Source organism: Trichechus manatus, unplaced genomic scaffold, assembly GCF_000243295.1.
Source record: "Trichechus manatus latirostris isolate Lorelei unplaced genomic scaffold, TriManLat1.0 scaffold00026, whole genome shotgun sequence".
In the NCBI taxonomy this organism is placed as follows: domain Eukaryota; kingdom Metazoa; phylum Chordata; class Mammalia; order Sirenia; family Trichechidae; genus Trichechus; species Trichechus manatus.
The window spans coordinates 13,373,702-13,384,678 of record NW_004443962.1 but is presented as its reverse complement, the minus strand read 5'-3'; the positions used below and the strand labels follow the sequence as shown (position 1 = coordinate 13,384,678).

The window sequence follows — 10,977 nt, the reverse complement described above, 5'->3', positions numbered from 1 at the left end:
AACGCTGAATTTGCTTCGACAGTACATTAAGCAAGGTGGGCTCCTCCTCCAGACGCCAGGTCCTGAACTAAGACTGGCCTAAGCCAAGCACGATTTCCCATTCCCCTCGACAGCAACTGGCGAAGGAGCAGGCATGTGACCAATGAGATGTAAGTGGAAGTGTGCAGGGGGATGTTTCTGGGAAGCTGTGTACTCCCCGACAAAGAGACCGCAAGGGGTCTGCTACTTTTTATCCTGGCTTGAACATGGTTGTGTGACATCACAGTTGAAGCTACCACAGCCATGTGATGCCATGCCTAAGAATGAGAAGAATACAGAGAAGAAAACAGAACAAGTCTAGGTTCTTGAAAGTATCACTGAGCCTTATTACAAACCTGGAACTTTCAACCTCTAGACTTCATGATAGGAGAGAGAATGACGCTTCTTTATCACTTAAGCCATTAGCTGAGTATTGTTACTTGCAGCTGAATGCATCTGGATTCAGATCTCTATAAATGTCTCCATAAGGACTACTCTTTATAGAGAATAGTTCTCTGAACATCTGCTTTTTCTATAAAAAATTGAACATCAGAATATTTAATATGCTTAATAATTTTCTTTCAAAAGTGTGAGTAAACTATGAGAGGAATTGCGTTCTAAACTCAATTCAATCATTCAGGATGACCTCACTGTTGAGTCAACAAGGTGGTTTAGTGAAGAACTGGTTGCCTAGCCAATATCCATCTATCATTTTCTCCTTTGTAACAGAATTTGTTTTGTTTAGATATCTAACCTACGCTTGGATCCAACGAGGGGGAACCCTTCTAGCTAATCGGCATAAAGCATTCTGCTAACAACTATTACTGGCCCATAAGAATATACATAACCTAATTTGGTCCAATCAGATTAAAGAAAGGAACTAAGAGTCCATGCATGAGGAATGGTTTCTCTCTCTCCTGTTAGACTTGAATGGGAAAGTACATGATTGCCTTCATCAGTCCTAGAGGAGATAGGTCTGAGATGAAAATAACTGAGGTCTTGGATAGCAACATTGAGCCTATGATATCACTGCATCTAGAGTTTGCCCTGACTCTGGACTTCCAGGTAAGTGAAAAAGACTTTTCCTCAATCAGGATTTTCTGTGACTTGCTGTCAAAAGCACCACAATTGACACAGATGGAACTATCATCTAGCAGTTTTTAATATCTGAAGAAACACTGGGTATAGTCACACTGGTACTCTTTTTAGGAAAGCATTTTATTGAGTTTCTAAAAATTCAGTAAAATAGATATAAGGCCCATCTATCATGGCATTGAGCATTTCAACTTCGTATTTTTGGGGTTTATATATATACATATATACCCACTAGACTATAAGTTCCTTGAGGACAAGGTCCATGCCTCATCAATCTCTATACACCACTTAGCACACAGTTTGCAGATAGTACCATTATTTTACGCAAATAATGCATGCCTTCTGTGCTTGTTTGCCAGTTATTTTCGTAAGTGCCACTATGCTATTTTTTTTCATGTTGCTATAAAAAACTTAACATAGCACACCTACGAAAATACCTGTGGGTGGAGGGTGCAGCTGGCAAACTAATGTAGAAGGTGTGTGTTATTTGTGTAAAAATACAGTAGGTCGTTGGTAAACGGTGAATTAGTCTTTCATCTGTTTGAGGACAGGATGTCTGATTCACATATGATTACTCAGCACCTAGGGCAGTTTCTTGCACATAATGTTGTTGTTAGTTGCCTTCCATGTGGGAAACCCAGGCTGAATTCCTGGCCAATGCACCTCATGTGCAGCCACCACCTATCTGTCAGTGATGGCTTGTGTGTTGCTATGATGAACAAGTCGCAGCAGAGCTTCCAGACTAACACAGACTAGAAAGAAAGGCCAGGCAATCTACTTCGGAAAATCAGCCAGTGAAAACTCTACAGATCACAATGGCCCAATCTGCAGTCAATCATGGGAATGGTGCATTCTGTTGTATACGGGGTCGCCATGAGTCAGGGGCCGACTCCACAACAGCTAAAACAATAAATGACATTGGGATTGAACTCTAATGACCAAGACTTACATCATACATACTAGCTATTAGACTAGGATGATTTCCTTAACCTGAGTACCTGTACTCACCTATAAAAAGGGGATGGTAGTTTCCCTATCAGCCTCACATCAGACCTGTGGAAGGTATGGTTATCCTAAGGTAGGTCACATCCAGGGATACGGTCCTGTTCTCATCAACCTTCAAGTCCAATGTTTCAAGGTTGGACAAAAGCAACTAATTAGAGAGAATATGAATTTATTTACACTGAGAGCTTTGAGTGTTACTGTGAATAGCAGGGGCTTAGCAAAGCGTGTGTGTCAAATGTGGTGGTTACTTACTAGGAGAACAAATTCATTTCTGAAATTACTGTGGTATCATCTCTTACTACCATTAGCACTGAAATACTGCACATCATCTCTGGGAAGGCTTAAGCACTAGGATGGGCAGAGGTTCTCATGAGACAGATTTTTAACTGTGGCAGATGTGAAGAAGGGTGTTTTTAATTCCTTTACAAATCAGGTGGGCATATGAAGCTGGCAAAGGGTTAAAAAACTAATGTGTTGCTAAGGGTTTAGGGAAATAAGCACTCTCAGATGCGAATGAGTACCTTTTTTCTAGATCAGTCAGGTAGTACACATCCTAAGCCTTGAAAACATGCACAGCCTCTGGCCCATTCTTAGCTGAGTAATTAGTAAAGGAAGTTTGTAATGACATTCCTATAGAGATTTCACTGTTATTATAAAGCAGCCCCAAAAAAGTAAAAAAGTGCGTATATATAGACAGAAATTAGTGAAAAGATCACCAAAAAAAGTATTCTTAATGTAGACTGGCAGGATTTCAGGTGATTCCTTCCTTTCTTTCTTGTATGTTTCTAGAAAACCAACCAATAAAATACAAAACATCTCAGAAATAATTTAGCTGTCTGACACGTGTCCTGTTCAAGGCTGAGGCCCAGTTCCTAGAACAGCATTTGACACACAGCAGGTACTCTATGAAACATTTGTTTAATGAATAAACTTACAAAGAGGGAATTGGTTAAATTACAGTAAGCTACAGATGGTTTTATACACAGCCAATACACATGAAAATGTAGAAATAAACTCACTCATGATAAAACATATTAAGGGAAAAGGGCAAAAAATGAAACACTATGATCTCACTAAAAATACGTAGCATAGAAAAATCTCATTTTTCTTTTAAAAAATGTATAAACACAGAGAAAAAGCCTGGAACAACATGTTTCAAAGATTAACATTAGGTGATAAGGTTATATTTCTTTCTTGTAGTCACAGGATATACTCAAGCAGTCTGGATAACCATCTGCCAGGGTAGGAAGTCGGCTCATACCTGTCTTAGGTCCAAGATTCTATTTTTCACCCAGGTAAGTACTCTAAAGTGTTTACTAAAATAATCATATTCAAATGAATATTCATGTGAAAATATGAATAAGCAACAAATCAGTGTTAATAATACTAAGTGCTACGTACTGTGTCAAATACTTTATGTATGTCGTTTTAATTAGTACTCACAATCTTGTAAGTTAGGTATTACCACTATCCCTGTTTTTTTTTTCCCCAGATGAGAAAACAAAGAGGTTGTGGCTTGCTTAAGGTAACATAGCCAGCTGTTGAACCTAAGTCTGTCACCCTTCAAAGCCATGCTCTTAACTACTTAGTATCCAAAGAAATCATTTAATTTCACTCCTTTATTTTATAAAGGAGAAAATTTTCCCATCACACAAAGAGACGTGTATGCTACGTATACTCTTATTTACATTCTTCATCATCTTTTGGTCTAACAAATTATTTTTCCAAGAGAGAAAACTAGTAAAGGACATTTTTTAAACATGAAGACTGAGGACTGTCCAGTCCCTGTCTTTAGAAAAGTTAAAAGTAACAACATACTAGTTTTGAAGGAGGTCATACCATGGCCACCACACTCATCCTGAGTGGGCAAGGGGTTATTTATTCTTACCTCCATGAACCTACTTTGGGGGATGTCATTGGATAACATCAGTATCTGTTTTCTCCTTACAACAAGTACCCGGAATTCCCAGAATAACACAGTAACAAGAACAAAGAAACCTGTTTATTACAAGATCTTTTTATATGCTTTATGAAAATAAAGAGTCATGTGAGGAATTCAAAAGAAACACTTCTGAAGATCTTGTGACCAGGTATTTTTTTTTTAATAAATTATAAATACTTTTTCCATTTTACCAAGACATTAAAGAATTCTCAGTTATTTAATCTTCTTTCTTCTGAAATTCTTTCTCAGAGCAGACCACCTAAGAAAAAGACTTATTTTAGAAAGTCAAATTTCAAACACCATGCATCAGGGAACTGAGACCACAAGAAATGAATGCCTCTGCCAAATATTAATAATGGCCACAATTACTTTACATCAGTCACTGAAATAAAAGGTCCACATTTTTAGATTCTAGTTTAGCCTAACTAAGAACATCACCGAAACAGTTCATTACACTGTTTAATCTTAAAAGTTTCTGTTGAAGTACAAATAATTTATATTTATTTTCTTAAAAACAGCTTCAAAAAAGCCTAAGGTAGTTTATTTCTACAGATATTCAAGAGAAGAGACTTGCAAAGCCCTCCTTGCTGATTCAAGTATGCTGGCAAAGTCCTTGAAGGCGAAGGCAGAAGGTCAGCTCAATCATTACACAAGGCACTTCCTGTGGAAAGTTACTCACTTCTCCCAAGGGCAAAATAAGGGTAACCCTTTTGAGTCCATCTGGAAAGATCAGAAAAGGGAGAGGAGCACAGAGGGTAGGGTTGCTGGTCTAGTCAGTCAGTATCAGGCTTCTGTCCAGAAAGCTCTCACCCACCCTGACTCCCAGTCCTATGGGAGAAGACAGAAAACAGTGCTAAAAAGGTAGCTAAATAATTGGGCTAGTCAGCTCCTCATGGCTAATGCCACTACTTCCCTCATCTAGCTGTTCCCTTTATTTGGTTGAAAAAATAAGGTAAACCTCATTAACTGTAGGAACATCTAAGCTCTCTCTTTTCTAAAGGGCTCAAGGAAAGAATATACTAAGGAAAGATCTGGGTAGGAAGGATAACCAAAATGAAAGCTCTCAACCTTTCAAATGATAGCAGTCCATACAACTGTTACCTGTTTTGCTACTGACGGTTCATCAGAAATTGCCTACACACTTTATCTTCAGCTGAGTGTAAGCTTCCTGACAAGAGAACCTCTTGCCGTCCGATCGACTCCGACTGTCTACCCAGCCTTATCTCTAACCACACGTTCCCTTGAACTGAACTCTCCAGAGATACTAACTACTCGTATTTCCTAGATCATGTTTTCTCACCGTGCATGCCTTTGCCCAAACTGTACTCACTGCTCAGAATGCCCTCAGTAGTAAATATACCATACTATATATACAATCACGAAATACATTATGGCTCTCTTCTTATAAATGAAGAAACTGAAATCTCAAGGATTAATGTCTTGGTCAAAGTCAAATGTGGCTGAAGTAAAAAACATGCTAAGCTAGACATCACAATGGGAACCCCAAAACCAAGCCTGGGACTTTCAGCCTACACTGTTTGCACTACCTTGTGGTACTTCTTATCAGGTCAGGACAGGCTCCTCATCCCTCCTTTCTACAACTCAGTGAGGAAAACATCCTGAAATTCCAGAGGCAGGAAAGAGCTGAAAGGGAAAGAAGCCAGGCTCTCTATGACTATTACATCGGTATTTGGCTTGGTGTTATCTATCAGCTATTATTAAGTTAAAGGGCCATGCGAGGGGAGAGGCACAAAGCAGAGGGAGTCAGCCTGGAGACCAAGGTTCCAGTTCTGATCCTGCTAACCCCTCTTAGGCAAGTCATTTCATACCTTTAGGTCTCAGTTCCCTCGTTTATTCATCCATTCATTAACAATCCTCTACTGAGCACCCACTAAGTGCCAGGCACTGTTATAGGTGCTGGGGATATGACAGTGAGCAGAACACAGAAAATTCCTACTCTCAAGAGCTTACATTCTAGTTGAAGTGAAGCAATGAAGATGATAAACGCATAATATGCAGCTGATGGTAAGCATTAAAACTATATTAGCCACTAGCCACATATAGCTATTAAAATTAAAAAAAAAAATTAGAAATTTAGTTCCTCAGTCTCACTAGCCACATTTCAACTGCTCAACAGCCACACGTGGCTAGTGGCTACTGCACTAGACCGTGCAATAGAGAACAGTTCAATCACAGAGTTCTGCTGGACAGTGCTGCGAAGAATGATGGGGAAAGCGCGCTATCTTAGACGGGCAGTCAGAGTTCTGCTGGACAGCGCTGCGAAGAATGATGGGGAAAGGGCGTTATCTTAGACAGGCAGTCAGAGTTCTGCTGGACAGTGCTGCGAAGAATGATGGGGAAAGGGCGCTATCTTAGATGGGCAGTCAGGAAAAGCCTCTCCAATAAATAACATGGCGTTGGAACAGACACCTGAATGAAGTCAGGGAGTGAGCCAAATATCTACCTGAGGGAAGAGCTTCTAAGCAAAGGAAATCGTTTATTTGTGGCGTGGTTGGGTAACATAACACTTGAGGTCTTTTTCAGTGTTAAAATTTGGATTCAAAGTTCAGTAATTCAGAAAATGGTCTGAGGTTTTAATTTTATTAGAATGAACATGGTATAAAATTCCATGCTTTTTGTTTTGCAAAAGCAGTGAATCCATGTGTTGCCTAGTCCCTATTTAAAAGCACTTCCCAAAGACACACAGGAAAAGTCAAGGAATAGAGAACATCTTCTTTTTAGTTCCTTTAAGTCAGACAACTAAGTATTCTGAACTTCCTACAGCTAAATTCCTCTAACAACCATAACTCCAAAGGCTTCTGTTAAGCACTTTCTTGAAAGCTAAACCCCACCCCCCAAATCCCCAAATCCTCTGAATGCCTCTCGATTTACTGGCATCATTTACTCTCCACATACGGAACTGAAGAATTATTTTTTTCAGTGACACTTAAGTATGTTAGGTTAACCTGTGTTCTCAAAGTCACTAATTTCATTTCTGAACTGACTTTCAAATAGAATATTGCAAAATGGCTGCTCAATTTGTAAAGCAACACACAACTCTGAAGCAACAAGCTTATGTATTATCTTGCCAGGCACTCTGCTCACCATTTTCATATCTTAAATCCCAAGGCTCTCATGCACTCCTTGTGGGCCTCAATTAGGTGTCCACATTGCTCTTCTCCTTTCTCGATGATACTAGAAAACAAAATTTCCTGTTATCTAACAAAGGAGGAATGAAGCACTTTACTAAATAAGCACACACCACAGTGACAGAGGTGAGGTGGAACGTGGGTATGGAGAAATGTAACTGGCATTTTTAAAAAATATTACACAACCAGCTTTGTCTTTATTGAATCTTGTGATATTTCCATGCCAGTGAGGATGGCCCACAGATAACTAGTTTTGAGGGAGTAATATGATTTGAAGAAATAATTAAGCACGTCACATATTGCCTCTGGAAACCCTGGTGGCATAATGGTTAAGAGCTACGACTGCTAACCAAAAGGTCGGCAGTTCAAATCCACCAGGCGCTCCTTGGAAACTCTATGGGGCAGTTCTACTCTGTCCTACAGGGTCACTATGAGTCAGAATCGACTCAATGGCAATGGGTTTGGTTTTGTTTTTGGTATATTGCCTCTGGTCCATACCCAAGGAATAATACTGCTCTATAATGAAATAAAAGGAGCCCTGGTGGCACAGTGGTTAAAGTGCTCGGCTGCAGTTCGAACCCACAGCAGCTGTGAGGGAGAAACGTGGCAATCAGCTTCTGTAAAGATTACAGCCTTGGAAACCCTGAGGAGTAGTTAGTTCTACTCTGTCCTACAGGGTTGCTATGAGTCGCAGTCGATTTGACAGCAATGGATTTGGTTTTTGGATAATAAAATAAAACTGACTAAATAAAATGTTTATATTAACTGAAGGACAAAGAGAAGAGCCTAATTTTTTGTCTCCTACCACAAAGGAATTAACACTCTGATTCTGCCCTACATTCAAATACCACCTAAATAAATCTCCTTCTGATCACAAGACATTCAACAAAACAAACAGCAAAAAAGATCTGCGAGCCAGGAGCAGCAAGACGAGCCCCCTCATGAGGACCAAAGAATTTTTAACTTCTGAATGTCACAAAATAGAGACCAGGACCACCTTTATTTCTAGGGGGAATGTAATTTTAGCAAAGAATTAAGTTAAGCCAAATCCAATTACAAGAAAAAACTCCTGACTCCAGATATTTGGGGAGAAGCCATAGTGGCCTCAGGCAATTGATGCACAAGGAATTCAAGAAGGAAAGTTCTCCCTTCTACTGTGCTCAGCTGCTAACCAAAGGTTTGGAAGTTAAACTCCACCCAGAGGTGCCTTGGAAGAAAGACCTAGTAATCTACTTCCGAAAAGTCAGCCACTGGAAGTCCTACGGAGCACAGTTCTGACACACATGGTGTTGCCAAGAGCTGGAGTCAACTCGGCAGCAACTGATACTGTTTTCTATATCCTACCCACCCTTCAATAGTCAGCTCAAGAAAGGGCTGCCCGAAAATGGGAGAAACTGTCTGGGATAGTGAGTGCCTCCTGAAGATAAATAGCTCAGATTCATTGGGCATTTACTGCATGAATGCCTGCTACTGTGCCAGGCACTTAATGTGGCTTGTATCATCAACCCGTACAATAATTCTGGAGGCAGATACTTTTATTGGAGGCGTTTAACAGACAAATGACACAGCTATTTTAAATAATTTGCTCAAGGTCACGAAGTTGGTGGGCCTGGATTCAAACGCTGACTCTATATCCCAGGCTCTTAATTACGACGCTGTACCACCTGAAGGTTCAATAAGCACTTACTACTACTATGGAGGCAAGTGCGGTATCAGCCTTCAATTCTCCCTTCACAGCATTATTTGCAAAGTCCTGAGTATTCACAGAAGCACTGCGCTCCTATACTCTTCTTATCTCATTATGCCACCATTTCTCAACTTCTTCATGTGAAGAAAAAAAAGGGTTGAAGGGGCAAGACGTGCATTTACATTATCTGAGGATTCCTTCTAATGAGATTTGTTCCAAAATAGAGGCTATATAAAAAGAAAACAAAACCTTTTGGTGGATTGATGGTAATGTACATGTGCTATTCTGAACGTTAAATAATCCCCTAAATCTTAGACTAGTTTTTTAAATCATCTGCCTTTAAAAAAAAAAAAAAAAAAGCCCCTCCACTTCAGACAAAGAATTGTAATGGATGTGCTCTGTGTGCTACTCTCTCTAAATTTTGAGAGAAATCCTTTAGACAGTCCAAGAACTTTTTCTCTTTGGTTTTGCGAAATCTTCTATTAGAACCCTTACCACGTGGTATAACAACCATTGGTATGTGCCTCCATTAACTTTGAGCTCCCCTTAAAGCAAGTAATATCTTTATCCATTTCTACATCGAGTGAATCTGACCTCTCTCCTCTCCCGTTACCCATTTGCCCGGCGTGAGCAGATGCCTCAAGCACTATAGTCAATACACAGAGCCAACTACGAAGCACACCGGGTACTATAACCCTCTCTCGAGAGCGCCGCACACCAAACGAGGGCTCAGAGCGAGCCCCAGGTGGGGACAGAGGGCAGAGGCACCGAACGCCCGGAGCCCGGCGCGCGGGGCCGCCGGCCGCCCCCTCCCCGGCTGCGCACTGACCACGCATCGCGCGCCTTCTTGGTCTCTGGGCAGGCGCAGCAGGGCTTCAGTGGCTTCTTCTCCTGCGACTCAGACGGGGCAGGAGTTGCGGCCGTCAGGCCCGGCATCTTTCGTGCCGAAAGCAGCTACGACGACAAACCAGCAAAACTCCCTGAGCCTCGGCAAAGGTCGTGACTTCCGCCAGTAGCTCTAAAAAGGACAGGAAATCCTGCCTCTCGCACCGGAAGAGGAGATAGGGTATAACGAGCGCGTGCGCAGTACAACACAGCCGAGGCAAAATTGGGTGATTGACAGCTAGGGCGCCGATTCAGTGCAGGGTGATTGACAGCAAGGGCGCCAATTCACCGCAGGCGTAGAGAGGCTGGGTAAAAGGTCACAGAGGTTTCGTAAACCAACCTAGGAGGGCTCAGAAAGGATGAGAAGAGGAAGGCGTCTCAGGAGTCCGAACTGAAGCCCGTGGAAGTGAAATGACTTGGCTAAACTAAACGAGAGAAACCACTAGTAAAAGCCGGTTCCCCTGAATAAATATAGTTCTCATATTTCACGCTGGGACATTATTCACTTGCTCCTTGCCCTCCACCCACCGCAGGCCTTTCCTGTAGTTCACTGACCTAGGGTAAAAATACGTAGTGATTTAGGAAATAATATTGGAGTCATTATTCCCTGTTCTTGAGCATAGAGAATGTGACCCAGCTGGAGCTGGACTCACAAGGACTCACAAGGGCACATCCACTGGACCCTGAGCTGTAAAGACAGTAGCTACAATAATCTTGGAAAATATCTTTTAGGGAAACTTCCACACAAAGCCGATCAAACACAACACAAAAGACTTTCCACTCTTATCTTTCTCTATCAGCATTTAGTGACTAGTAATTTGTTGGACCAATGAAGACCCTCCTGACTCTCGTTACTGAAGCCTGTACCAATGATTCATAAGAAAGACAATTCAAAATGTAGGATCACAGTTTCTAGCCAATATGAAAAGGCTAAGCTTCAATGGTTGTGCCCGTTTGTAATGTTAATATATACTGATGATTCTGTAATGGTCTTTGGACTGGGGCAGACATGGCTGTGGCAGCATGCTTGTCTGTTTTCTCACTCTTGCCTGTTCTGTAATATTCTTTGGACTCGGACAGATGCGGCTGTGGCAGCACGCTTGTCCGTTATCCCACTTCTTCCTTTTGGAATATATGCCGAATAAAACTTTCTTTTGCTTTACTAAACTTTATGATGTTTTTCCCCTACAACAGTA

At 41.2% G+C, this 10,977-nt stretch overlaps 1 protein-coding gene across 1 annotated transcript; it reads right to left on the bottom strand.

The window, feature by feature from the left end:
* Positions 1-4,220: 4,220 nt before the first annotated feature.
* On the bottom strand, positions 4,221-9,938 carry LOC101350126 (cytochrome c oxidase copper chaperone). The gene is made up of 3 exons (XM_004373654.2): positions 9,726-9,938; positions 7,166-7,255; positions 4,221-4,319 (listed from the first exon to the last, which is right to left on the bottom strand). The coding sequence occupies exons 1-2, from the start codon at positions 9,830-9,832 to the stop codon at positions 7,171-7,173; spliced, it is 192 nt and encodes a 63-aa protein (XP_004373711.1). The 5' UTR covers positions 9,833-9,938; the 3' UTR covers positions 4,221-4,319; positions 7,166-7,170.
* Between the last annotated feature and the right edge of the window lie 1,039 nt (positions 9,939-10,977).